The sequence below is a fragment of the Pseudorca crassidens genome, chromosome 10, assembly GCF_039906515.1.
Source record: "Pseudorca crassidens isolate mPseCra1 chromosome 10, mPseCra1.hap1, whole genome shotgun sequence".
In the NCBI taxonomy this organism is placed as follows: Eukaryota; Metazoa; Chordata; class Mammalia; order Artiodactyla; family Delphinidae; genus Pseudorca; species Pseudorca crassidens.
The window spans coordinates 11782894-11807411 of NC_090305.1; the positions used below are offsets into that span (position 1 = coordinate 11782894).

Sequence of the window (24518 nt, forward strand, 5' to 3'; positions counted from 1 at the left end):
TCCACTGCGCAGTGGTTGCCGTTTCTGCTGGCGGATCCTTATCTTCAAGAAGGGATTAACGGTGCTCTGCGTCTGCTTATGTGTAAGTTGGGTGAGAGTCAGAGCAGGTTAACCACAGATTGAGGGCTTCGAGGGGTGTCTTCTCTGAAGATGCAGATCCCTGAGCATCTTGCTGATGGAAAACTCTTTCTGTGAGCCTCTGCAGGGTTTTACTGTTTCCTTTAGTTTTTCTAAATGGTTTGTTTTGTTTTTAGTCAGTGGATATTTGCATTCCTCACTGTACATCCTATTCCAAATTAGTGGTACTTATCATGGAAATTTTGTCTTTGCCCCTGCCCCTGGTTTTATAAATTTGTTTTTAATTTATTGTTGCCAGGCTGCTAGTTCTGTTCTGGTTTTGTTTTAACATTTCCTGTTACGTATTCTAGACCACCTGCTCATTCTGAGTCCTGCTTCATTTTCAAGTGGCCGGCACTGGTGCATCCAGGCCGTAGTTCCTGGGCCTTCTCTTGGGCCTCTCCCTCCCCAGTGGGGTCTGGGACCTCACTGAGCCCAGAAGTCGAGGCTGGCTCCCCAGAAACCTGGTTACCAAACGCCCCGGGTTTGGCTCATGGAACACAGTCTCACACCAAGAATTCATAGCTTTCATTGGACCGCGTGTAATTGGCGAATGGAGAAACACAGGTCCGGGGGCTTCTCTCCTTTCTCTGTTTTCGTAACCTTCTGTTGGTAGCCTGCTGCCGTGGCTCCCGAAGTAGGTCCTTGGGTGAGGCTCAGCATCACCTGAACCTCATTAGAAATGCAGATTCTCGGGCTCCATCCCAGACCTACTGGATGGGAGACTCTGGGGATGGGGCCCAGTGACCTGGGCTGGGCCTGGGCCTAGTGCAGAGGTCGCTGAGACTCGGGCCCTGCCCTCCAGGACCTAGTCCCAGGGGTGGGTGCGTCGGGTGTGGACAGGACAGGCATGAACTGCTTTAGGTGCCACATGGCTTCCCCAGCTGGGGAGCCCAGGCCCTCCTCTTGGTCACCTTCTTCTCTGGGCCCATTGGTGAGAAAAGGCAGCTGCTGTTTCTGCTCTGTTTCCCAGTGAGCGTGTATAATGTTTAGTCTGCCTTTTGGGGAGGTGGTGTTGCTCAGGTAACCCTGGTATCCCTGGTTGCATGTGCAAACTCGATGCCCAGGATGGTAAATGACATGTCAGAGGCCACTGAGAGGCAGAGCTGTGATGTGGTGTCCGCACCGGAGCGGTGTCCGCATCAGCTCCTGCGCTGGGCCCGTTGTCATCCTTTGGAAATCAGTGCTTTTCTGGTGTCCACCCTTGTCACTCGCTGGCTTCTTTTTATACATGAGGGTGACCTTTGTGTGTCACAAGATTACTGTGGTGTCCAAGCTGTAAGATGGCTGTGAAGAGAGGCTGATTGGTCACCAAATTCCCGTAGGACCGAATGTGGACGCTTGTAGGGGCGGGAAATGGGAGCCGTCTGTGCAGAAGGGGTCGGGCCTGTTTTGCTTCATCAGAGAGGCGAGGTGTATCCAGTGAGGTGCCCTGGGGCCCGTCTCACGGTGACTGATTGGCAGACGCCCACGGCTGACGGCTACACCTCTGGGTGTGGCACGGGACCGGCACCTGAGCCACGTGAGCGCTCTTATTCCTTTGTTTCCGTAGCATTTTTGTTTGTTTTTTTACTTACTGAGCATGGATTTTAAAATTCTGCGGGCAGATCGTGCTGCTGTAGGGAGCACAGGAAGAATTGCAGCCACGTCTTTTCTTGGCACAGGCGTGTGTCTGTGTGTCTGCCCCCTTACCAGCAAGACCTTGCTGTCAGGTGTTGTTATTAACTTGTGGCAGGTGATTGGCAGGCACGTTGAGGGTCCTCACTGGGAAACATCTAGTTTCAAACGGCAAACGTGCATGTTACAACACACCCAGGAGACCCCCTGGGCAGCACCCAGGTTGGCTGGTGTTTTTGCGCGGAAGGATGGGCCCCTAGTCATGCCGAGATCCTGAGAGCGAGTATCTCAGAGCTGGCTTCGGGGCTGTGTGTTTTGCCTGCCTTGCCTCCCAGAAGCGGGCGCCGGCCGCTGAGTACGGGCGTGGGGCGGTGCCCGCTGACAGGTGCTAACTCCCCTTCTCCCCCTCTGCTCCTCCCAGGTTTCTAAGGTCGGCGGAGTCACTCGAATGTCATCTCTGGGTACCAGTGCAGCCAGTGCCAAAAAGATGCGCGAAGTCAGACCTTCACCGTCCAAAACTGTGAAGTACACTGCAACGGTGACGAAGGGGACTGTCACATACACCAAAGCCAAGAGGGAACTGGTCAAGGAAACCAAACCTAATCACCACAAGCCCAGTTCAGCTGTCAACCACACAATCTCAGGGAAAACTGAAAGTAGCAATGCAAAAACCCGAAAACAGGTGCTATCCCTCGGGGGGGCGTCCAAGTCCACCGGGCACACCGTCAATGGCCTCAAGGTCAGTGGCAGGTTGAACCCAAAGTCATGCACTAAGGAGGGCGGGGGGCGGCAGCTGAGGGAGGGTCTGCGGAACTCCAAGCGGAGGCTGGAAGAGGCGCCCCCGGGCGACAAGCCGCAGTCGCCCCCCAAGAAGATGAAGGGGGAGGCGGGTGCTGCGGAGGGTCCCGGCAGGAAGGCGGCCCCAGCCCCCGCGGAGAAGGTGCCGCCTGGCGGCCACGGGAAGAAGGAGGTGCCCGAGCGGAGCCTGGAGAGGAACCGGCCGAAGCGGGTGTCGGCCGGCAAGGGCCCGCCGGGCAGACAAGCACACGGCAAGCCGGACGGCGCCCCCTGTGAAAATCGTTCTACCTCGCAATCGGAGCCCCTGCCCCGGCCGCACGAGGCGACGGCCAAGGCCGAGAAGGGGGCCGGCAGGGCCGGGTGGGCGGCCATGGACGAGATCCCCGTCTTGCGGCCGTCGGCCAAGGAGTTCCACGACCCGCTCGTCTACATCGAGTCGGTGCGCCCTCAGGTGGAGAAGTACGGCATGTGCAGGGTGATCCCGCCCCCGGACTGGCGGCCCGAGTGCAAGCTCAACGACGAGATGCGCTTCGTCACGCAGATCCAGCACATCCACAAGCTGGGTCGGCGCTGGGGCCCCAACGTGCAGCGGCTGGCCTGCATCAAGAAGCACCTCAGATCTCAGGGCATCACCATGGACGAGCTCCCACTCATAGGTAAGGCTCCCCCCCATCCCATGGTGTCTGCCCCAGCTTAAGCTTCTCCAGGCCCTTCTTGGCCCGGGAGGAGTCTGAGGCCCCCATTTCTGCAGGCGCGGGGTGCTCAGGACAGATGGAGGGCTGGTCCTGTGACCCCCGCTCTCACACTCGGCAACGCCTGCTGCCCCGAGCTGCGGGCCGCCTTGCTGAGGCCAGAGTAGTGTCCGGCGAGAGGGGCAGGAACGCTGCCCCCGTGCATTTGTCTGCTGGGGGCTGCCTTACCTGAGTTCTGCAGGCTGGGAGGCTTGACCTACAGGAAGTTATTTCACAGTCTGGAGGCTGGAAATCTGAAAGCAAGGTGTTGGCCGGGTTGGTTTCTCCTGAGGCCTCTCCCCTTGGCTCGTGGACGGCCGCCTTCTCCTGTGTCCTCACGTGGTCTTTGGTGTGTGTGCACGTTCTTGAGGTCCCTTCCTCTTGCTACAAGAACACCAGTCATATTGGGTTAGGACCCATCATGGTGACCTCATTTTACTTTAATTACCTCTTTAAAGACCCTGTCTCTAAATACAGTCACACTCTGCGGCCCCGAGGTTAGGACTTCAACATATGACTCTTGTGGGTGGGGTACATTTCAGCCCATTTATCTCTGTCTGCTTATCTGTCCTTGCATCTCAGTTTTTCTGGTGATTACTGGGCCCTCGTGGAGCCCACAGGTCCGGGAACACTTCTGAGAGCAGGCACAGCTCTGGCTGTCACTGAAGCAGAGCTCTCCTTGGTGACTGCTTTTGTGAACATACACCCAGCTATTGTGAAGACCCTTGGCCCCCAGGCAGAGCCCACGGATGGCTCTTGGAATCCGCATTTCCCTCTTCCTCTCCCCTTATTGAGCCTCCAGGATTAACTCACTCTGTCAGGGATGAGCGGTTCTGCGGAGTGGGGTTCCTTTTGGGTCTGCCAGGTGAGTCACGTGCTTCCCTTCTGGCTCTAGACCCTCGACAGGAACAGGGCATGTCCTTCCTCCAGTTGGAGAGGACAACTTTTTAAAGGCAGGGAGCAGAGGAGATATTATCGGTCATTTAGGTGTCAAGAGTTGGCAGTAAGATAGGGCTCCTTGTAAGATGGAGGTTTCATTATTACTCTCAGCAGGTGAGAATCACTTAAATTGAAAGAATTCTTGGTTTGTGGTCCACTGTCGGGATGTGGTCGAAGGTGACACAGGGCTGTGGGAACAGGCTGAGGAGGTGCCAGCCTCTTGGGAGCTTGGCGTTGTCTGCGAGGGTGACCAAGAGCCTCACCAAGTCGGGGCTGCAGTGGGACGTCTTGGGTCCCCCAGCCTGCCTGGGGGAGGGGGGGACGGCAGGTCTTCTGGGGACAGGTGGTATGCTCAGGTGACGTCATGAGGGCAGAGAGCGATCTTCCGTTCAGAGTGAGTTTCCTTAACCTTGACTCCCGTGGCACCAGAAGCCGCGAGGACCTGACACTGTGGTGTGTGTGTTCACACCCGTTGCTGTTAGCCCAGCTGTAAAGCGTCGTCAGCTTCCAGAAGAGGAGCTGAGCTGGACCGTTACCCGCAGAGGCCTCAGGCTGTGGCTCTGAGCTCAGCCTCCTTGCAGTGTGAGAGACTTGGGAGTTTTGTGTGTGTGTGTGTGTGGTACGCGGGCCTCTCACTGTTGTGGCCTCTCCTGTTGCGGAGCACAGGCTCCGGACGCGCAGGCTCAGCAGCCGTGGCTCACGGGCCCAGCTGCTCCGCGGCATGTGGGATCTTCCCGGACCGGGGCACGAACCCATGTCCCCTGCATCGGCAGGCAGACTGCCAACCACTGCACCACCAGGGAAGCCCGAGACTTGGTAGTTTTGAAGGAATTTCCCAGAATCCACAGAGCAGCTGCTCCTTCTCTGGGAAGGCGGCACTTTGTCATGTAGCATCCTCGTGGTGCTGAGAACGGGTTGATGATAGCAGGTGAGGAGTGAAATAATGGATTTGCACGTACTGGGTCAGTTTTCTCCGTGCTGTTGAATAACAGTGATTGCCTCCCTTCTGGTCAGCCTGTGGTCTGAGCCCCTTGGGGTAACTCCCATCCCTCTTCACCTCGGCACGTCCGGGTGGTGTGCGGGCAGCCCCAGGAGATGCCCCAATTGAGAGCAGGGCCTGGAGTGCATCTTGGAATCTTGGGCTTTAGGCCCCTCCCGGCCAGGGTTAGGGCGAGTTTCCTCCTCGACGTGGCCCCCACTGCACTGACCACAGCCAGCGCCAGCGTCCCACCAGCACAGTAGATGGACTTGGGCTGCCGCTCGCCCTTCCCTGGCTGAGGCAGCCCTGAGTTGCCCGGCCGCCAGCGTGCACGTGCTGCTCTCAGGAGTCCCGCTGCTTTTCCGTTCATTTATCTTACATAAACGTATCCCCATCCTTTAAAGAGCTAAACGTTCTTAATGTTTACTTTGCTCACCTACCGTTTTGTGGAGTATTTACCTCCTAACAGCCAGTGGATGGTTACTCTGGAAGATTTTCTTCCCCGTTTATTGGCCAAAGGGAGGTTGGTTTTCCGGGTCCCCCTGAGAGAGTCACTTGGTGGGCATTCAGACACACCTGAGCTTTGACATGCTTTGTGCAGTGTGATCAAGGGGCGTAGTGAGAACGAGCCCATACACCTGGGATAAGCAGCCCGCTGTGTGAGTGGTGATGGGAGGAGCTGAGGGACAGACCACCGCCTGCCCCGAGGTGGGTGCTGCCTGCTGCCCGGAAATCCTGGGGGAGGGGGTTGAAAATAAGTTACTGTGTGTGTGTGCGTGTGCGTGTGCGCGTGCGCTGGGGGTGTGGGGGGGTTGGGAGTGACAACACGTGCTGCGTGGGTACACTTTCCGACATCGCAGCTGTTCCGGGTGACGCTGGCTCGTGGGTATGGCTGGGTGGGGCTGTCTACCCAAGCCTTGCCAGACCCAGCCGGGATGCCCTGTTCCATCACCCTGCCTCCTGGGGTGTGAGACGTGTGCACCCTGTCCCTGCTCCAGGGGACGCTGGACTCGTCCTCCTCGCGGATCTGCTCTGCCGTCTCTCCTTCCATTCAGCCTTCTGCCTAAGTGTCCTCTCCTCGGGGCTCCCTGCCCTGACCACCCTCCTAAGACGGCCGCCTCTCAGCCTGTCCTGCTCTGTTTATCGTCCTAGTGCCCAAGATGGTCTAAACCCCGTCTCCCTGTAGACTAGATTGTTCTGTTTGCTGCTCTGACCCCAGGACCTGGCGGCATCTCTGGCACGGGGCACCCATGGACTCTTGGGTGATGGAGGATGGTCTTGTTGATGGGCCTTTTCACTGACTGTCCCTGTGTTTTCCTCCCTCACTGTCCCAGGAGGCTGTGAGCTCGACCTGGCCTGCTTTTTCCGGCTGATTAACGAGATGGGCGGCATGCAGCAAGTGACTGACCTCAAAAAATGGAACAAACTAGCAGACATGCTGCGCATCCCCAAAACCGCCCAGGACCGGCTGGCCAAGCTGCAGGAGGCCTACTGCCAGTACCTGCTCTCCTATGACTCCCTGTCCCCCGAGGAGCACCGGCGCCTGGAGAAGGAGGTGCTGATGGAGAAGGAGAGCCTGGAGAGGCGCAAGGGGCCCCTGGAGGGCCACACGGAGCAGGACTACAACCGCTTCCACCCACTGCCCCGCTTCGAGCCCAAGAACGGGCTCATTAACGGCGTGGCCCACAGGAACGGCTTCCGCAGCAAGCTGAAGGAGGTGGGCCCCGCGCAGCTCAAGACGGGGCGGCGGCGACTCTTTGCTCAGGAAAAGGAGGTGGTGAAGGAGGAGGACGACAGAGGCATCCTCAGCGACTTCCACAAGTGCATATACAAGGTAGGGCCCCCGGGCGGGGCCTGGGCGTGGGGCCTCGGGAGCACATGCGGGCCCGGGGTCCGCTGCATCAGGCTCCCGAGACCCGGCAGTCGGCTCTGGCTCCGTTTCTCACAGAGAGGCGCCTGCAGTCTGCAGGGGGCTGGGTGTCCGGTCGAGGTTACTGGGCGCCCAGCCAGGGGAGTCGCTTGCCCGCGTGGCCTTGGGCTTCCTGTCCATTAAATGGGTTTGTGTGCGCACATGTGTGCCCATGTGCCAGGGGTGCAGCCTGGGAGCCACACCCCCTCATCCTGGAGTGGCTGCCCGTTGGGGCCAGGCCCTCTGTAGCTCCTGACGGACACGCCCCCACTGCCACCCAGCCTGCCCAGCTCGGCTCTGCCGGCTCCTTTCTGTCCGCCATCACGGGTCTCCCGGGGAGGCTCCCTGCTTCTGCCGCATCCCGTAACCGCCCAGCCATTCCGAGGAGGCGCCCTCTGGGGAGCGCGGTGGCGTCCTGGCTCTGTGTCTGCAGGGCGGTGGGGACCCGGGCTGGGAGGGGGCACAGACTGGGCACTGCCCCTGCACCGCTCCGGCAGCGATCTGCTCCGTAGGCTCCGGGGTGGGGTGGGCCCCGTGGAGGCCTTGGTGGTCACGCTCCCGCCGCACGAGCCTGGTCTGGAGACGCGTCGGGCATCTGCGGTTCTGCCCTGAGTTTGGCCTCTTCCCTTTGAGTCCCCGCTCCGAGGTCCCACCTCTGGCCACCCTCTGCCTCGCTTCTCATTCTCTCCTAGGCTTGAGTCCTGCCCTCCTTTCTGGAGAGAGATGCCTGCTTGCCTAGAGCTTTTCCTGTCACCGGACCCAGCCAGGGTCGGGTCTCCGCAGCTATGGCCGCGGTCTGGTGGCCGTGACAGAGCTCCATGGCACCTCTGTGCGCCGAGGGGCCGGGAGCTCGAGGCTGCAGGTTCTGAGCCCCCTCAGCATCTGGGGGCATTGCCTGTTGTGTGCTGGGTGTCATCGCCTTGCATTACAGGCACCTTGCTTTAGTTGACACAAAATCAGGTTCCTTGTAGCAGTTGGAATTTTATCGTGTAACGAACGGCACGTCAGGAGAGGTTTGGACTTGCGCAGCAGTCTTTTAGTTAGAACGCTACTTACAGAGCTAAAGAGTAAAGGCAAAGGGCAGGGTCTGCAAGCGGAGTGCTTTGACTGTCCTTCCAAAGGCAAGAAGGGCCTGCCCCCTTCCTAGACCTGCAGCTCTGTTCACGGGGATGCTCCAGGATCGCCTCATTAGGGAGACCCTCCCTGAGCACCTGCCTTGCGGCCCTGCCCCTCTGCTTCGGCTCCTCGCACTTAGTGCCACCTCCCAGCTGTTCTGTGTGAGTCAGAGTTCCCCAGGCCGCCACGAGGCCAGGGACGTTGTCTGTTTTGAGCACTGCTCTATCTTCAGCCCTTAGAACCAGGCGTGTACACAGTAGGTGCTCAGTAAGTACTTCCACAGTCAGGGGGTGAGCATGCCTGGTGAGGGATGAGTGGAGGGCTTGCCTTTAGGACAAAGCGTATCCGCCATGTGTCACCCCAGTGAGCTTGCCCTTGCTAACATTCCCAGGAAGGGGTGGCGTGCAGGGGTGGGGAGGGGACGTTAGATAATCTGAAGGGCCTGTGTGCTGTCCCAGGGAGGCGTGGGGGACGGGGAGTGGCTCCGTGGCAGAGAAGGGCCGGATCCTTCTGTCCCCTGCACATCTACGAGGCCAGGCTGCTCATCTGGCCGGTTCTCACGTGAGGACCCTCAGGGTGGGTGTAGGCGTTGCCCAAGTTTCTTTCCCGGGGTCCCCGGTCCCGAGGTGCAGCCAGTGTCTGACTTGATGCTGTTGGTTTCCTCCCCGGCCACAGACTTTCTCCTGCCCTTGCCACGTTGCACCCGTTGCTCCAGGGAGTGAAAGCAGCTTTTCAGCAGGGCACCCTGCAGCGCACCCAGGGCTCCCGTGGGACCCCGTTCTGCTGGCTGGGGGTGGGGTCTGGCCCGGCGCTGGATGGCCAGGGGTCCTCCGACTCCTTTGTTGGCACCGAGGGTCTTTCTCAAGGAGTTTTTCCGCCGCCTCTGCTCGTGTCAACTCAAGACGTGGCCCAGCCCCCGGTCACAGGGATGCGTCACACAGGGGCCTGTGACGAGGTGGCCTGCTTTGGGGTCCTGGCTCTTCTTTGTTTCTTACGCTTGACTCTTGTTTTTGTTTTCTTTTCAGGGGAGGTCTGTTTCTTTAACGACTTTTTACCGAACAGCAAGAAATATCATGAACATGTGCTTCAGCAAGGAGCCCGCACCAGCTGAAATCGAGGTGCGTGAGCTGGGCGGTCCCGGCCCCCCACTCCGCTCGGAGCCAGGGATGGAGCCCCTGGGCCTTCGGGGGGCGGGCGGGCGGAGGGGTCGTGAACGCTCAGCCCGTCGTCTGGGTGCTGGGGGCAGCCAGAAGTTTCAACTCGTGCCGACCCCAACTTGTGCAGGGTCAGCAAAGGTGTAGTGGAGAGAGCGAGCCTCCCCGGCTTCGCCCTGACTCCCCTGGAGCCGAGGCTGCGGCCCGGGGAGAGCCCCAGCCGGGCCCCGCCCAGCTGACCGCCTCTCAGCCCTGCTCACCCTGTCCTCCGGGTGCCTGTTATGCAAGAGAATGTTTGGAATCCCTTGAAACCCCAGTTGTGCTCTTTGCTCTCTCCTGTTTTTCATTTAACGGGGTTGGCAGGTTGCCATTTCTGTGCTTCTGAGTTGCGTGAGGTTGGAGAGGTGCAAGTGCGTCCTGCGCCCAGGCCGGCGAGCGGCAGTTCGGTGTGAGGCGTGGCCCGGGGCGCCCGGATGCTGACGTAGGTGGGCCTGTACAGGGAGAGGCCCGACTTCTCTCGCTGGTTCAGGGCGGTTGCTGGTGGAGCATGCGGTGATGCGGACTGCAGCCTGGCTTTTGGTGAACAGCTGGTCTCAGAGCACATCTTTTTCTTCGAAGATATGTGCTTCTTCCTCTCGGTAAAACCGTGCTGACCACCAGGGCGCCCGGGCCCTGATTTTTTTTTTTTTTTTTTTTTTGCGGTACGCAGACCTCTCACTGTTGTGGCCTCTCCCGTTGCGGAGCACAGGCTCCGGACGCACAGGCTCAGCGGCCATGGCTCACGGACCCAGCCGCTCCGCGGCACGTGGGATCCTCCCGGACCGGGGCACGAACCCGTGTCCCCTGCATCGGCAGGCGGACTCTCAACCACTGCGCCACCAGGGAAGCCCCCGGGCCCTGATTTGATTGGGTTTCCCGGGAGTGGGCCTTTCAGGACAGTCTGGGTCACCAGGACGCCTGGTCCCCTGCATCTGTGCCGCGTGGGACCCCGCCTCTGATGGTAGCCGTCAGAAGCCCAGGAGGTCCCGCCCTGGTGCTCAGGCCTTGGTTTCCCAGGTTGATGAATTCCGTGTTCGATTTTGGCATCACCGTCATTGCTTTTAGGCCCCGGGTCTGTACCCTGGGTGGTATCTGTGAACACCACCCAGTGGCCTGACCTTTGGCCCTGCCAAATCCACGTTCCATCTACCACGACGCCAGCGGTGCCCTGATTCTCTGACACGTGGCCGTCACAGTTGCTTCCCGAGTGCCTGTGCCATTTGTGGGAGAAACGTCAGAGGGAAGGAACGCTACTCTGGGGCTGAACACCAGAGGTGGAAAAAGAGGCCTTTGCTTTACAAGCGCAGGTCCCTGTCGGGCGTCCCCAAAGGGTAGGGTTGTCACTGTCCATCGCTTCCTACTCAGGAATTAATTCTCTCTGGAAGCCCAGGTTTCGCTTTAACAGTTGTATAATATCGAAACACAAAGGGAAGATATGCTAAACTCTACCCTTTAAGTCTGGCTGACTTCTAGATCCTGCAGAGAGCCTGGGCCCTCTCCTCGGCCGGTGTCACCAGCCTGAGTGGCCCCCCCACCCCGTAGCAGACGGCCCCCTTCCTCCCCTGCCTCTTTATTCACCCAGCAGAGGTTGGTGTGGGTCTAGGTGGGACTGGCCTGAACCCGTCCCCTCAGAGTGCTGCTCCGTCACGCGCTGCCTGCTAGGACGGCTGTTCGGAACCCGGGCATTTAATGCTGTCGGCCTCCTCCTTGGCGCGGGGCAGCTGGCCGCCCCCAGGCTGGTTTTGTTGCAGGAGCCGCACGGCGGGGTGATGGCTGACACCGGGGGCTCGTGGGTGAGGCTTCCTCCTTTAAATGGGGTTCCAGGAAGCAGGGGTGGGTGATGCTGTACTTCTGGAATGATGAGTGGAGACACAGTGAGGGGGGAAACTGAACCTCTCTCACCTGTTAGCAAAGCACGTCCTGACCCCCTCTTGCCCTGCAGTCGTTTAGGTCATGCCCATCCCTCCCCCATCTGTTTCGGTGGCTTGGGTCACAGCCTGGGGGTCCGACCCTCACGTGCAGCCCGCTCATTGGGGGTGTGCAGCGTGTGTCTGCTGAGACGCCTGCCTGGGGCTGTGGTCATTATACCTACGGATGGTGGCCGGACGTCTTCAGCCCCTTTGCTGTTTTCGCTTTCTCCCTCCCTTTCGTATAAATGATTTTTTTTTTTTTTTGGCGGTATGCGGGCCTCTCACTGTTGTGGCCTCTCCCGTTGCGGAGCACAGGCTCTGGACGCGCAGGCTCAGCGGCCATGGCTCACGGGCCCAGCCGCTCCGCGGCATGTGGGATCTTCCCAGACCGGGGCATGAACCGACGTCCCCTGCATCAGCAGGCAGACTCTCAACCACTGCGCCACCAGGGAAGCCCCTCGTATAAATGATTTTTAATTGTGGTAAAATACGTGTAACGTTTACCATGTTAGCCATTTTTAAGTGCAGTTCAGTGGCCCTGAAGTCCATTCACGTTGTTTTGTGACCGTCACCACCATCCATTTCCAGAACTTTTCCATCTTCCCAAACTAAAAGTCGGTTCCTGTTAAACACTGAGCCCCCGTCCTCCCTCTGCGCAGCCCGTGACACCGCTGCTCTTCTTTCTCTCCGACTTTGACTGTCCTGAGTACCTCACAGGAGTGGAATCACGGTATTTGTCCTTCTGAGACTGGCTTATGCCACTTTGCGTGAAGTCCTCAAGGTGCATCCGTGTTGTCGCGTGTCCGAGTTGCCCTCCTTTCTGAGGCTGAGTCGTGTTCCGTGGACGTTGTACCTTGTGTTTATCTAGTCGTCCACTATGGACGTGGCCGCCGTGACCGTGGGCGTGCGGTCGTCTGTCTGCAGCCCCGTCCCCCTGCTCCCTAGTGGCTGTTGCTCTAGGCGAAGATGGTCCCTTCGTCTCGCATCGTTGAGTTGAGCTGGGCCCTGCGGCCACGGGTAGCGAGATGGTGCTGACAGCCCTCCCTCTCCCCGCAGCAAGAGTACTGGAGGCTCGTGGAGGAGAAGGACTGCCATGTGGCCGTGCACTGCGGCAAGGTGGACACCAACACCCACGGCAGCGGCTTCCCGGTGGGAAAATCAGAACCGTTTTCAAGGTAACGTCGGACGCTCCTGCCCGTGTCCTGGGGACTGGACAGTGCCCCTCCACGTCCGTCAGTGACGCTCCTGTGCTTTCCTCTGCAGACACGGATGGAACCTCACCGTCCTCCCCAATAACACAGGCTCCATCCTGCGTCACCTTGGTGCTGTGCCTGGTAAGCCTGCCTTGGGTGGCTGTGGACCCAGCTCGCCCCTTTAAGAGCTGGACGGAAGGGGACTGCGGCGCACGGCGCGTGGAGAGAACTGGGATTGTTAGAGAAGAGAGAGGGGTCAGCATCATGGCTGAAGTCAGTAAAAATGCAGAAAGGTAAACCAAGTCGCAGATCTGGAAGCTGGGCAGATGCGTAATGGCCAGCTTTCCACCTTGGCCAATTTCAGAGCTAACATTCTGACTCTGTGGGGCTACTGCCTCACAGCCGGGAGGGAAACCAGTTGTTCTGAGTGTTGTGGGAAGAAGGGGCCCCTGGAGGAGGTGACCAGCATGGGTGACCCCACGCTGGCGGGGAGGGGTTACCCCGAACAAAGGGGCCCCGCTTCCTGGCTGGTGGCCAGTCGACAACAGTCGTGGTCGTGTTCCTTGGGCATCTTGCCTCCTGCCTAAAGTCACTAGTTAAGATGTTCTTCCACGACTGTTTTGTGTCACGTGATCTTGGTTTCTGTGTAAGAAGCGGGAAAGAGCAAGTCCCTTCTAATCACTGGGTTTTGTCTGGTTTTGAATCCCATTTCTTTTTCTGGTTTGGGGAGAAGATGCAATTTCTCTTGCTGTCCCCCTGAGACATTGGTCTTCATCCTGCCCTGTCCCCTGTGTTCTAGGAGTGACAATTCCCTGGCTAAATATTGGCATGGTCTTTTCTACCTCATGCTGGTCTCGAGACCAAAACCACCTTCCCTACATTGACTACTTACACACTGGTGCTGACTGCATTTGGTGAGTACACCGGCCCCAGGCCTCCTGATGCCACCTCGCACTCACTGATGGCTGACAGCCTTGGAGGGCTTATTTTGCGAGTTTGTCCCGTGTTCCGTGTCATCAGCCTGCGGAGCTGTGTTAGAAGTCGAGCTGGTGGAGAATATTTTAATTTGCTCAGGTGATGCATCTGTTCTCAGTTGCCTGCTAATACGGGGGTTTTCTCCTGTGAGGTTTTCCCCTGGTGGTGGTGGATTTCCAGGAGTTCGTTTCATAGCAGGGTCAGAAACAGAGTACAGCAGAAAGCTGGCCGGGAGTGGTGCCCAGTCCACCGACTGCAGAGAAGAGAGTAGGTCTTACTGGAAGTGGAGTTCTGCCGTGGGAGATTTCACGAGCTTGTCTGTTTCCCAGGAAGCCTTCTGCCCGGTCCCCAGGCGTGATCCTTAACTGTAAGGCTCACCAGCCCTGATCCGAGCTGGCTCTTCAGCTCCTTTGTTTACGCCGGCAGATGGGAAATCACTGCAAATAATCAGATGTCTAGTCGTCTCATGGGCTACCGGCACCGCATCCATCCCACACTAACTGTGTTTATTGTCCTAATGGAGTGATTAACATCGTTTATTAAGACAAACAAAGTCTTAGAATTAATGTTCTCCCTCCAAGGAGCCAGTGTCGGCAGCAGTCTGGCCATCACGACTCGCCCTGCCTTCCGGCTGTGTTAGGGCCAGTGGCGGTCGGTGTGAGGCGGGCAGCCCCTGTGGGTGATTTTCTGCGGTGGGGCTGGGGTCTCGGGCAGAGCTGAGGGTGGACAGCCGGACGGTCCTGCGCAGGGCGGCTGGCCGCGTGGACGCTGTGGGTGTGCGTGCTCTCCTCCAGGAGCCACTGAGCCCTGAGCGCCGTTCCCCACGGAGACGCTGCCGGGCAGCGCCGGCCAGTCTGGGTTGAGAGCCACAGGGTCCCACGCAGGCCTGTGACGGGCCCCACCGGACCCTGGTTCCTCATCGGAAAGTGGAGTGACGTGGCCCGCGCCCCGCATGGTGATGGGGTGAAAGTTCGTGGCCCCGGTGGTCGTTGTTCTGCTTGGCCCGTTGAGTGAGAGGCAGGGAAACCCTAGGTTCTGTGGGCTGTGTGAAAACTAATCCCTGGAACCTCACTGATGGGGGGTAGAGAGGCGGCCGGATAGGATCAGAGAACTTCGTGGTGTGTGGTTTTTCTTAAAACATGTGATTGAGGTTAGAAACCCTGGATTTAAATCACAAATCCGTAACAGAATATGTTGGCATTGAAATAACAAGCCCTTAGAAGAGCCTTGGATGTGGTGAGAGCCTCCTCTCACTCGGCAGCGGAAGTCAGGACTTGAACCCTCCCCACCAGGCCTGGGCAGCCTGAAGACCTGTCACACGGCTCCGGGGGTGTCAGATGTCCCACTGAAGCCTGTGGACGGCGGGGTTGGGAGGTCCCAGAGGAGGGGGCCCGGAGGAGGCTGCAGGTGCCTGCCTCGCGTGCTGACCACTGGCACCAGGATCTCAGGAGTCGCAGGTGGCAGGTGCGTCCCTGCTGGGTCCTCCTGGGACGTCAGTGGCAGTTCCCATTCTCCTGAGCCCTGGGATCGCACTGAGGGTCCAGGTTCTTCTGGTTGAGTTCGGGCCGCATTTCCTCCCACCATCTTCCCGAGCTCCTTGGCTCCAGAGCGGGGTCCGTGTTGTCGGAGCCCCAGCCCCTGTGGGGCCGCTCCCTTCACCTGACGCAGGCCCTCGTAGTGCTGGCTGTCCTGCGTGTCTCTTGTGTATTCCACACCAAATCCTGGTCCTGCAGCGTCCTCTGTCTGCTACAGAAAAGTGTCAGGTGCCAGCCCAGCGATAATCGCAGCTTGGGAGGCTCATGAGAGGCTTTTGAGCGTGCGGGTGTGTCTGGATCTGATTTACAGGGGCTTTTAAACATCTGCTTTTGGTTTGAAGACTTTTTGGCTCACGCTTAGGTCAGATCTGCATATAAAAGATGAGCATGCTTGTCTGCTGCAGAGCTGCCCTGGGAGGAGAGACCCTGGGGACGCTTATGAGCAGGCCCACCTCCCCTCCTGCGCCCAAGGCCAGTTTCCAGGCTGCTGTTTGCTCATCTCTGGGGGAGTGTGGAGGATGGGCTCCCGGGCAGAGGGTCCTTGTCAACCCTTTCTGCCCTGATTCCAAACCACCCAGGTATTGCATTCCTGCTGAGGAGGAGAACAAGCTCGAGGACGTGGTGCACACCCTGCTGCAAGCCAACGGCACCCCCGGCCTGCAGATGCTCGAGAGCAACGTCATGGTACGGGGGCCAAGATGGTGGTGGAGACTGGGCTTGCGTCAGGTGGCGGGGCCAACGCAGTTGTTTCATGAACTCACCCTCTTTGTCGACCTGCCCCTCAGAGGTAAAGAGGACAATGAAAAATCAATCCTCCAGGGATCCAGCATAAGCAAAATGTCTTCTCTTATGAAAACCAAACTAAAGTGCGTTCCTCTGATTGATGGCCCAGGACACAGGACTCATGCTCGTGGGGACCTTTGACTCTATTTCCGGGCCTGGTGGTTTTTTTTTTTTTTTTTGGTAAATGGCGACTGGGCTGGGCTGGGCAGCTGGATGACTGGGCCACCTGGGCTTCTGGTCAGGCTCACTCAGGGATAAGCACAGCGGCTGCTGACCCTATTTTCAGACGGTCATGAGTCTGCTGAGCTGCCGGGAACCTCTTTAGCCTAGAATTGTGTTCTGACAACCTGAGCTCAAGGCTTTTCCGGCCTCCGCTGACCCTGCCTGGGTCTCCTTTCGCTCTGGGCCCGCCTCACTCTAGGTTTGGCTCGGAGAAGGTAAGCAGCAGCCCCCGTGCTGTGCACACGGATCCCGGTCCAACCGGTCAGTGCCCGTGGGGACACGGGGCGCTCACAGCGGCCATGCCTTTGCCTGAATCGTCGTCACTCTTGGGCCTGTATCAGTTTAGAACTTCCTCCTCCTTTGTTTAGGAGTTACGTCTCTTTATTTTCTAAAGGAGAAACAAAACATCTTTCATACAAAACGTAATCTGTGTCTGGAGCAGGCTTAAGTCCCGATGCCCCGTCTGGAGGGCAGGTGGGCCGGCAGGCTGTCGCGGAAAGAGCTCCGGACGGTGGGAGGGAGGCACCCAGGAGGGTGGCCCTTTGTGGGCGCGCGGCTCAGCCCTCGTCTCCACAGATCTCCCCGGAGGTGCTGTGCAGGGAGGGGATCAAGGTGCACAGGACGGTGCAGCAGAGCGGCCAGTTTGTCGTCTGCTTCCCGGGATCCTTTGTGTCCAAAGTGTGTTGCGGCTACAGCGTCTCTGAGACCGTGCACTTCGCCACCACCCAGTGGACGAGTATGGGCTTCGAGACAGCCAAGGTAGGCAGGCGGCCCTTGGCACGCGTTCCTGTGCGTGTGTCTGTGTGTAGATAATGTTTAATTTCAAAGAGAGTCTTGGAAACCTGAGTTGGCTGAGAGTTTTTTTTAGAGAGGGAGAGCTGTTAGAGGTTGACTGTATCATGAAAGTCGTCAAGCTCTGTTACCCTCTGCGGTACTGGGAGGTCAGTACTGAAGGTGTTTAAGGCAAACACAGTTCTCGGCTGGCGGAGCCACGAGTACCTGGTGTCTGGTGTCTTTCTCCAGGGAGACACGATTGTCGTACAGTTTTCAATTGCTTTGAATCCAGATGGAATTCAACATTTGAAAATTCAGATAGCGACCCCTCCCCGGTAAAGAAAGCCCTTGACCGCTGGCCTAGCGTTGAAAATTCTGCCCTAAAGGGACGTGACTGCCCCTTGCAGGAGATGAAGCGTCGCCACATAGCTAAGCCATTCTCCATGGAGAAGTTACTCTACCAGATCGCACAAGCGGAAGCGAAAAAGGAAAACGGTCCCACTCTCAGTACCATCTCAGCCCTTTTGGACGAGCTCAGGTAACACAGGACCCCCGGGGCCCAGGCTGGGCGGGATGGGGGTGCGGCCCGTCCTCTGTGGGAAACCGCCGGCCACCGGCTCGGAGCTGCAGGGCCCGCCTGGGGCTTGGCCAGCGGGCGAAGACTTCGGGGTGCCGATGCTGCAGGAGGTGCACCCTCTTTGTGGAAATGGACAGGAGGGAGCTCCTGAACCCCTGGCCTCACAGGTCCTTGGTGCCCCTCGCCAGCGAGGAAGGGCCCTGGGAAGGAGCAGACAGGGCAGGAATTGAAGTGACCGTTTGCGTGGCTTCCCACGTGACCTGCAGAGGCTCAGCGGAGCTGCTGGACAGCACACGATCTTCACGCGCGTGTTGACCCTCTGATTCCGACATCGGCAGATAGTTTGTCACGTCCGTCTTTGGCCCGGGCGTGGGGGCACCCTGGCTGGCACTGGGCGCTTTGCCCCGGGTTCACCGCAGGCAGGGCCCGGCCATCCGAGAGCCCTTGGGGGTGGTCTGGCCTTTCAACTTCGTACGCAGGCCCCAGGTGGGGAAGCTGGGCCCCGAGGTCCCGCAGCCCAGCCACTCGGCGCCCTGAGCCTCGTGTGTCTGGACAGGGACACGGAGCTGCGGCAGCGGCGGCAGCTGTTCGAGGCCGGCCTCCATTCCTCTGCCCGCTATGGCAGCCACGAGGGCAGCAGTGCCGCGCCCGACGGGAAGAAAAAGCCTCGGAAGTGGCTGCAGCTGGAGACCTCGGAGAGGAGGTGTCAGATCTGTCAGCACCTGTGCTACCTGTCCATGGTGAGCCCACGCCTCCCTCACGGCCGCTGCGCCATCTCCCTGACCCCCAGCTCTGCGTTTCTCTGTCCCCTGCCCATCCTCCCTCAAGCAGCTGCCCTGCGGAGACGTGCCCCCCGCCCCGGTCTCTTTCCTTGTCTCTTTTACCTTCTCTTCAGCCCTGTGACTGATCTTGCTGCCCCGTGGACTCGGAAATCTGTCTGGTTCAAGCAGCATCTCCTATCCCCAGCCTCCCTGTGCCTGCTCCTGGCTGGAAGGCGGCCCCCTGAGCTGCGACAGTCCAGCCTGTCTGCCTTCCTTCCTGGTCGCTCCTGCAGCCTCCTTGAGGGGCTGATCCAGCCCAGCCTGGGGCTGTGTTACATGCTTAGCGTCCCCTATGCCGACCCCATCCCAGGCCAGAGGCGACCCCGTCCAGAAGCCTTGCTGGACGGCCAGCTGGACAGTGCAGACCCGCCTCTTGCCTCCCGTGGGCAGCTGCCCTGACACAGGTCTCTGTAAACGCAGGAACGCCCCCCGCTGCTGTGGCCTCAGCCGATGCCATTGCCCTCTCCCTACCTGGGCAGAATCCCCCTCCCCAGAGAGAAGCTTAGGTAGTAAGTGCCCGCGCAATGCCCCCCTCGTGCATCCCCACCAGCCCCACGTGGCCACCGAGGTGCAGAGCGGCAAGCGTGTCCCAGGTCTGACTCTTGGCCTCCTGGCCATGTGCCGTGTGACTGTGATGCTGTCTCACCCCCTCGCCCTGTGTCCCCGGCACACCTCTGGCTGCCCTGCAGAGAAGAGGGGACTACGTGGCCACTCCCGCTGAGCCAGATGCCCTTTGTCACACGTGAGACGTCAGAGCACTGAGAAATAATGGGAGGAATACTGTAATAGTTGGCTAGGGCTGCCGTATCAGAGCACCACCGACTGCTGCCTTGAGCAACAGAAGTCCCTCTTCTCATAGTTCTAGAGGCTGGCAGTCCAAGATCGATGTGTCAGCAGGGCTGGCTCCCTCTGAGGCCTCTCCCTGGATCATAGACGGTCGCTTTTCCCTGCGGCACAGTGGTTGTGTCATCAGGGACTCACAGGGCCTTTCCTCTGTGTGCTTCTGTGTGTTAATCTCTGGTTAAAAGGATGTAAGTCATATTGGACTAGAACCCACCCTTATGACCTCAGTTTCCCTGATTATGTCTTTGAAGGTCCTCTCTCCAAATAAGTCACCTCTGGAGTTACTGAGGGTTAGGACTTCCACGTCTGAATTTGGGGAGGGGGGTAATAATTCCGTCCATAACAACCACACATCCCACTTTACATACTTTCTTCTATCTAGCTTTCTTTTCCCAGAGGCTTTTTAGAGGATACAGTCAAGAATCAAGCTGTCTTTAAAACAAACAAGTCATAAGAATTTCCCCAGTTCTTAAAAATGTTTTGTGAATATCGCTCATAAAAGCCGCATAGTTCTGTGTTCGTTCCTCTTGCATTAGAATGGGGTTATTCTCGTGGGAAACAATCATCGTGTGTTTCCCATGAGCCTGGGTGACTCTGTTGTGACCTCACGTGGCCCTGGTCCCTTCCTGTGGGCTCACTTTTAGGCTCTCCCTCCGAAGCTGTACCTTGAGAGTTGTCACCAGGCTTTCTTAGCCAGAATGGTATTTTAAGAAGCACATATCCTGAACACATAGGTAAGAAGCACACATCCTGAACACATAGGTAAGAAGCACACATCCTGAACACATAGGTAAGAAGCACACATCCTGAACACATAGGTAAGAAGCACACATCCTGAACACATAGGTAAGAAGCACACATCCTGAACACATAGGTAAGAAGCACACATCCTGAACACATAGGTAAGAAGCACACATCCTGAACACATAGGTAAGAAGCACACATCCTGAACACATAGGTAAGAAGCACACATCCTGAACACATAGGTAAGAAGCACACATCCTGAACACATAGGTAAGAAGCACACATCCTGAACACATAGGTAAGAAGCACACATCCTGAACACATAGGTAAGAAGCACACATCCTGAACACATAGGTAAGAAGCACACATCCTGAACACATAGGTAAGAAGCACACATCCTGAACACATAGGTAAGAAGCACATATCCTGAACACATAGGTAAGAAGCACACATCCTGAACACATAGGTAAGAAGCACATATCCTGAACACATAGGTAAGAAGCACACATCCTGAACACATAGGTAAAAACTGAAGTTTTATTTATAGACGCTTTTCATTGCTTAGACTAAGGGGTTTATATGTTTTTGTTCACTGTTTCGTATGTACGTCTGTTCCTGTCCTCAGCCCCGGGTGATGTGTTTGTGCCAATAAGTGTCATTTCCTTATTCCTACAGCTTATTTTTTTTGTTTCTTTTTTTATAAATTTATTTACTTTTATTTACTTATTTATTTATGGCTGCATCGGGTCTCTGTTGCTGCGCTTGGGCTTTCTCTAGTTGCGGTGAGCGGGGACTCCTCTTCGTTGCGGTGCGCAGGCCTCTCTTGCTGCGGAGCACGGGCTCTAGGTGCGCAGGCTCCAGTAGTTGTGGTGCGTGGGCTTCAGTAGTTGTGGCACACGGGCTCTAGGCGCACGGGCTCAGTAGTTGCGGCGCACGGGCTTAGTTGCCCTGCAGCATGTGGCATCTTCCCAGACCAGGGCTTGAACCCGTGTCCCCTGCACCGGCAGGCAGATTCCCAACCACTGTGCCACCAGGGAAGTCCCCAGCTTGTTTTCTTGTCTTTGCTTAGCAACAATGAAGATAAGAAACCTAGGTCTTCCCGTTGAATCCTCATGAAAAGACCTGTGATCCTTTGCATCTGGTGTGTCAAGGCAGCATTTCTGCATTGTTTACACTGAGTGAGACCAGGACCGGGAGTCAGGGTTGGGGTGAGGGATGCCCCCCCGCCCCCCCGCCCACACACACACAGCTCTGAGCATTTGCGGGGCCTCGGCCCATCCCTGGTGCCAGCGCACCCTCAGGGCACTGGAGATTCAGGCTTGCATGGCAAGGGTCAGGAACCGTGCTGGCTGGAGTGTGGACAGAGGTGCTGCCTCCCGAGGTGGTGTAAACCAGCTGGACCAACCGAGCCGCCCAAGAGCAGGAGCAACACGCGTTGTCGCCGAAGCGTCCAGGGTGTGGCCATTCTGGCACCTTCTGTACCAGCGTAGTTTTTGAACCAGAAGTCTCAGGAGCCCTGAGAACCCTCAGCCCCTGCCCACCAGCCCGCCGCGCTCAGACCCTCTGGCGGGAAAGTGCACAGGAGCCAGGAGGGCCCTCGAGGCCTTTGGGTGCAGCTCACAGATGGTCACTTACTTGTTTCCTGGTTGACGATCCCGGTGACTTGTTGGTGTTCTCGTCAGTATCCCATATCTCTGGGTCACAGACGCCCCTGGCCTGGGCGGTGACCTCCCACACTCTGCTCCCGGGACACCCCCCTGTCCCCCACCCCCGAGTCCCCTCAGCCTCGGGTGCCTCTCGTCCCGCAGGTCGTGCAGGAGAACGAGAATGTGGTCTTCTGCCTGGAGTGTGCCCTGCGCCACGTGGAGAAGCAGAAGTCCTGCCGCGGCCTGAAGCTCATGTACCGCTACGACGAGGTCAGTGCCTCGCGGGGTGGCAGCGGTCCCCTGCCCGCGTGGTCCATGTCACAGCTCGTCGTGACCGCGTGCAGCCGGCCTGGTTCCAGGTGCCTTCTGGCCGGACGGTGCCTGACGTGGTGGGAAGGTAGCTCCTTGCGCCAAGGTGGGGGAGTGGGCAGGTCCGGCTCGAGTTCCACTGGCCTGGAGAGACCAGGAGCTGAGGCTGCAGGGACTTTTGTCCTTGTCCGCGCTTTGTCGTGCCCGAGCGAGCCTGTCCGCAGCGCGCTCAGCTCTGCTTTCCCTCCTGGCCTCGGTGCCTCGGTTCGTAAGGAGTTCGGTTTCAGGGCGTGGCTGCCCCACTGTCTGGAGGGGACTGTGCCTTCATCTCCAGTCGGGGCCCAGAACAGACCGAGACCGAAATCGGCAGGGCCAAGCCAGGGCTCCCCTTCCCTCCAGGCCGAGGGCCGCTTCGGGGGCCTTGCGGCTGTGTCCATCTGGTCTCTGTGTCCTCAGAGCAGCCCGGGACTTGGCCTGAGGAGCCTTCCTGGCCCCAGCCCCGCGGGGCCGGGGCCTCTGGGACACAAAGTGCCGATCGCCGTGCCCGTCTGCCCGTGTCGGTGTCCCTCCCCCGCAGCTGCCAGCGGTTCTGCTGTGGGTCTGCGCATGGTGAACTTCAGAGCCTGCGGCCACTTGCTGAGCTATGGGCAGCACCCGTGCCCTTGTCCTTACCCTGGGGCCTCGGCAGACACGGAGCCTTTCACTGTTTGCTCCTGAAGGCTTCAACTTCTGAATAAATCCCAGTTCCACCCTGTCTGAAAACCGCAGCCGTCCCCAGAGGCAGGTCCACATGAGGCGCTTTCTGTGTCGGCTGGTCTCCACTGCCCGTTAGGTGCCCCCACGGGGAGGGCGCTGCTCAGCCGGCCCGGAGCACTGAGGGCTCCGCTTCCAGAGCAGCCTTGCTCGTCTCGTCACGTGTGTTTTACGTGCTTCCAGGCTGCTCTGCGATTGCGTTTCCGGGTACAAGCTTGCAGCTCCGGAGACACGTGGCCCTTTTTTGTGGGGGGTCACCTTGGGAGACTGCTCTGGGGACCCCGTTGCCCCTCTTGGCCCGCCCTCTTCCAGAGAAGCGTCCTCCTCCCTGTGGTGTCTGGCCGTGAGCCCCTCTCTGAGGGTGGAACCTGCCGGCTCTCCCATCCCCACTGCCCCTGAAACCTGGGGCCGACAGTCCCACGTAAGGCGGCCTCATCCGGCCATCACACATGGCAGCCCCGGGCAGGGCCGGGCCGGGTGCCCCGGGAGGCAATGGGGGCACCCGTGGGGTCTCAGGCTGTGGTCAGACTTGATCAGAAGCCTTTGGCTAAATTGTAAGATTGGAAAGCTGAAAATAGATCTCTTTGCATCTTCTTTGTTTTTAAAGAGCATGTTCAGCGAAGGCAATAACCACTTTCCCCTCCCTGCTTCTTCACTTGAACAGCAAATGTCAGAACACGGTTAAAAATAAACCCTCGTGTCTGAGTCAGAGCATCTCTGGCAACTCGCAGGGTACAGCCGGCGGCGCTGGGGCTTCTCGAGATGATTCTGAAGCTCGACAAAACGTGGGTTAGTTTCCACCTCCAGCCCATCTTGGAGCTAGGTGTCTTGATGTGACCAAAATCCTGGAAAAGAATCACATATGTAGTAGGGTCTGTCGGTCTGAAGCTTAATCATTGGTTCTCACGCATAGGGAAAAGGTTTTGTCAGCCTCCTACTTTGCCAGTGGCCTGTTTTAGTAAATGAAAATCACAAGTCAGTTCCCTGTTGAGTTGAACTGTATTTTTTTTTTTCTTTTTTTAATTGGGGAATTTCCAGCTCTGGGTTGGATCTCAGAAATGGCTTTTGAGAGCACAGCTCTGGTCTGAGCCCTGGTGCCCAGCAGTCAGACCCCTCTGTCCAGCTGTTCGGTCCCACAGGTGCAGGCGGGCGGGCGGCTGCCTCCTCGGACCCCCTGCTGCCCAGGTGGCTTTAGCTGCAGGTAACTGGGCTTTACTGAAGCTCATCTGTTTGTTCTTCATTAGCATGTGTATCCTAAGTGCTTTAAGTGGCCCAACGATGTCTGCAGTGCCTGGGAGCAGGCCTGGGCCCGGACTAGGCTGACCCTCAGGCTTGAGTGAAGGAGTGGCCTCCTGTCCCCGTGTCCTCCTGGTCTGTCCGTCCCTGGCTCCAGCAGGTGCTCTGCAGTGTATGTCAGAACATGGGCCATTTTAATACTCCTCCACGTGGTTTCTTTTAAAACTGGATGGTTGCGAGTTGTGTTAAAGTTACACATGTATTTTTGACGCCAACAGATAGATGGTTCTCTTGTTGCGTTTGTGCTCTCCCCTTCGCTGAGGAGGGAATGAGAAACGTTTATAGACACGTGTTTGTATTCATCTGCAAGAGCAGGTTAAGTAGGCTCCAGAGTAGCAGAGAGAGCCACAAGCAGCCCCCAGGCATTTGTCACCGTGCAGGGAGCCAGGCGAGGGGCCCTGGGCACTCAGGCCTGAGTCTCCCCTCACTTCCCAGCCCTCCCCTTCCTGCTGGGGCCCCGGGCGGCCTCTCAGCCCCAAGGAGGTGCCCCGGTGGCGGCAGCAGGAAGCCTGCTGCTGTGTTGTCTCGGCGGCGAGGGACCTCACGGACACGGGTGAAGGTACAGACCAGATGGGAAAGCAGCTCTAAGGAAACGGCCCCACACTTACTCTGGTTTCGGGGCTGCAGGTATTTCAGGGCTTTCAGCTCGTGAACGTTTGGACTTTACAGCCACCAGGGGGCGCTCCTGGGCTCCCTGGAGGGGGAAGTGGGGTTAGGAAGCTGCCCATCAGGAAAGGA

At 58.2% G+C, this 24518-nt stretch overlaps 1 protein-coding gene across 7 annotated transcripts in view; it reads left to right on the forward strand.

Moving 5' to 3' along the window:
- The window catches only part of JARID2 (jumonji and AT-rich interaction domain containing 2), a 242748-nt gene that overhangs the window by 217064 nt on the left and 1166 nt on the right, over positions 1–24518 (forward strand). For 4 of the 7 annotated variants that reach the window (XM_067752042.1, XM_067752041.1, XM_067752047.1 and 1 more), the window contains 11 exons: positions 2156–3188; positions 6516–7015; positions 9232–9324; positions 12366–12484; positions 12573–12643; positions 13302–13416; positions 15591–15696; positions 16594–16776; positions 17199–17329; positions 17925–18108; positions 21585–23500. In XM_067752042.1, coding sequence (XP_067608143.1) covers positions 2156–3188; positions 6516–7015; positions 9232–9324; positions 12366–12484; positions 12573–12643; positions 13302–13416; positions 15591–15696; positions 16594–16776; positions 17199–17329; positions 17925–18108; positions 21585–22448 — 3399 coding nt within the window. In that variant the 3' untranslated portion in view covers positions 22449–23500. Of the gene's footprint in view, positions 1–2155; positions 3189–6515; positions 7016–9231; positions 9325–12365; positions 12485–12572; positions 12644–13301; positions 13417–15590; positions 15697–16593; positions 16777–17198; positions 17330–17924; positions 18109–21584; positions 23501–24518 lie in introns of those variants that run through there. The other 3 variants (XR_010946674.1, XM_067752045.1, XM_067752044.1) reach the window with 3 other exon arrangements.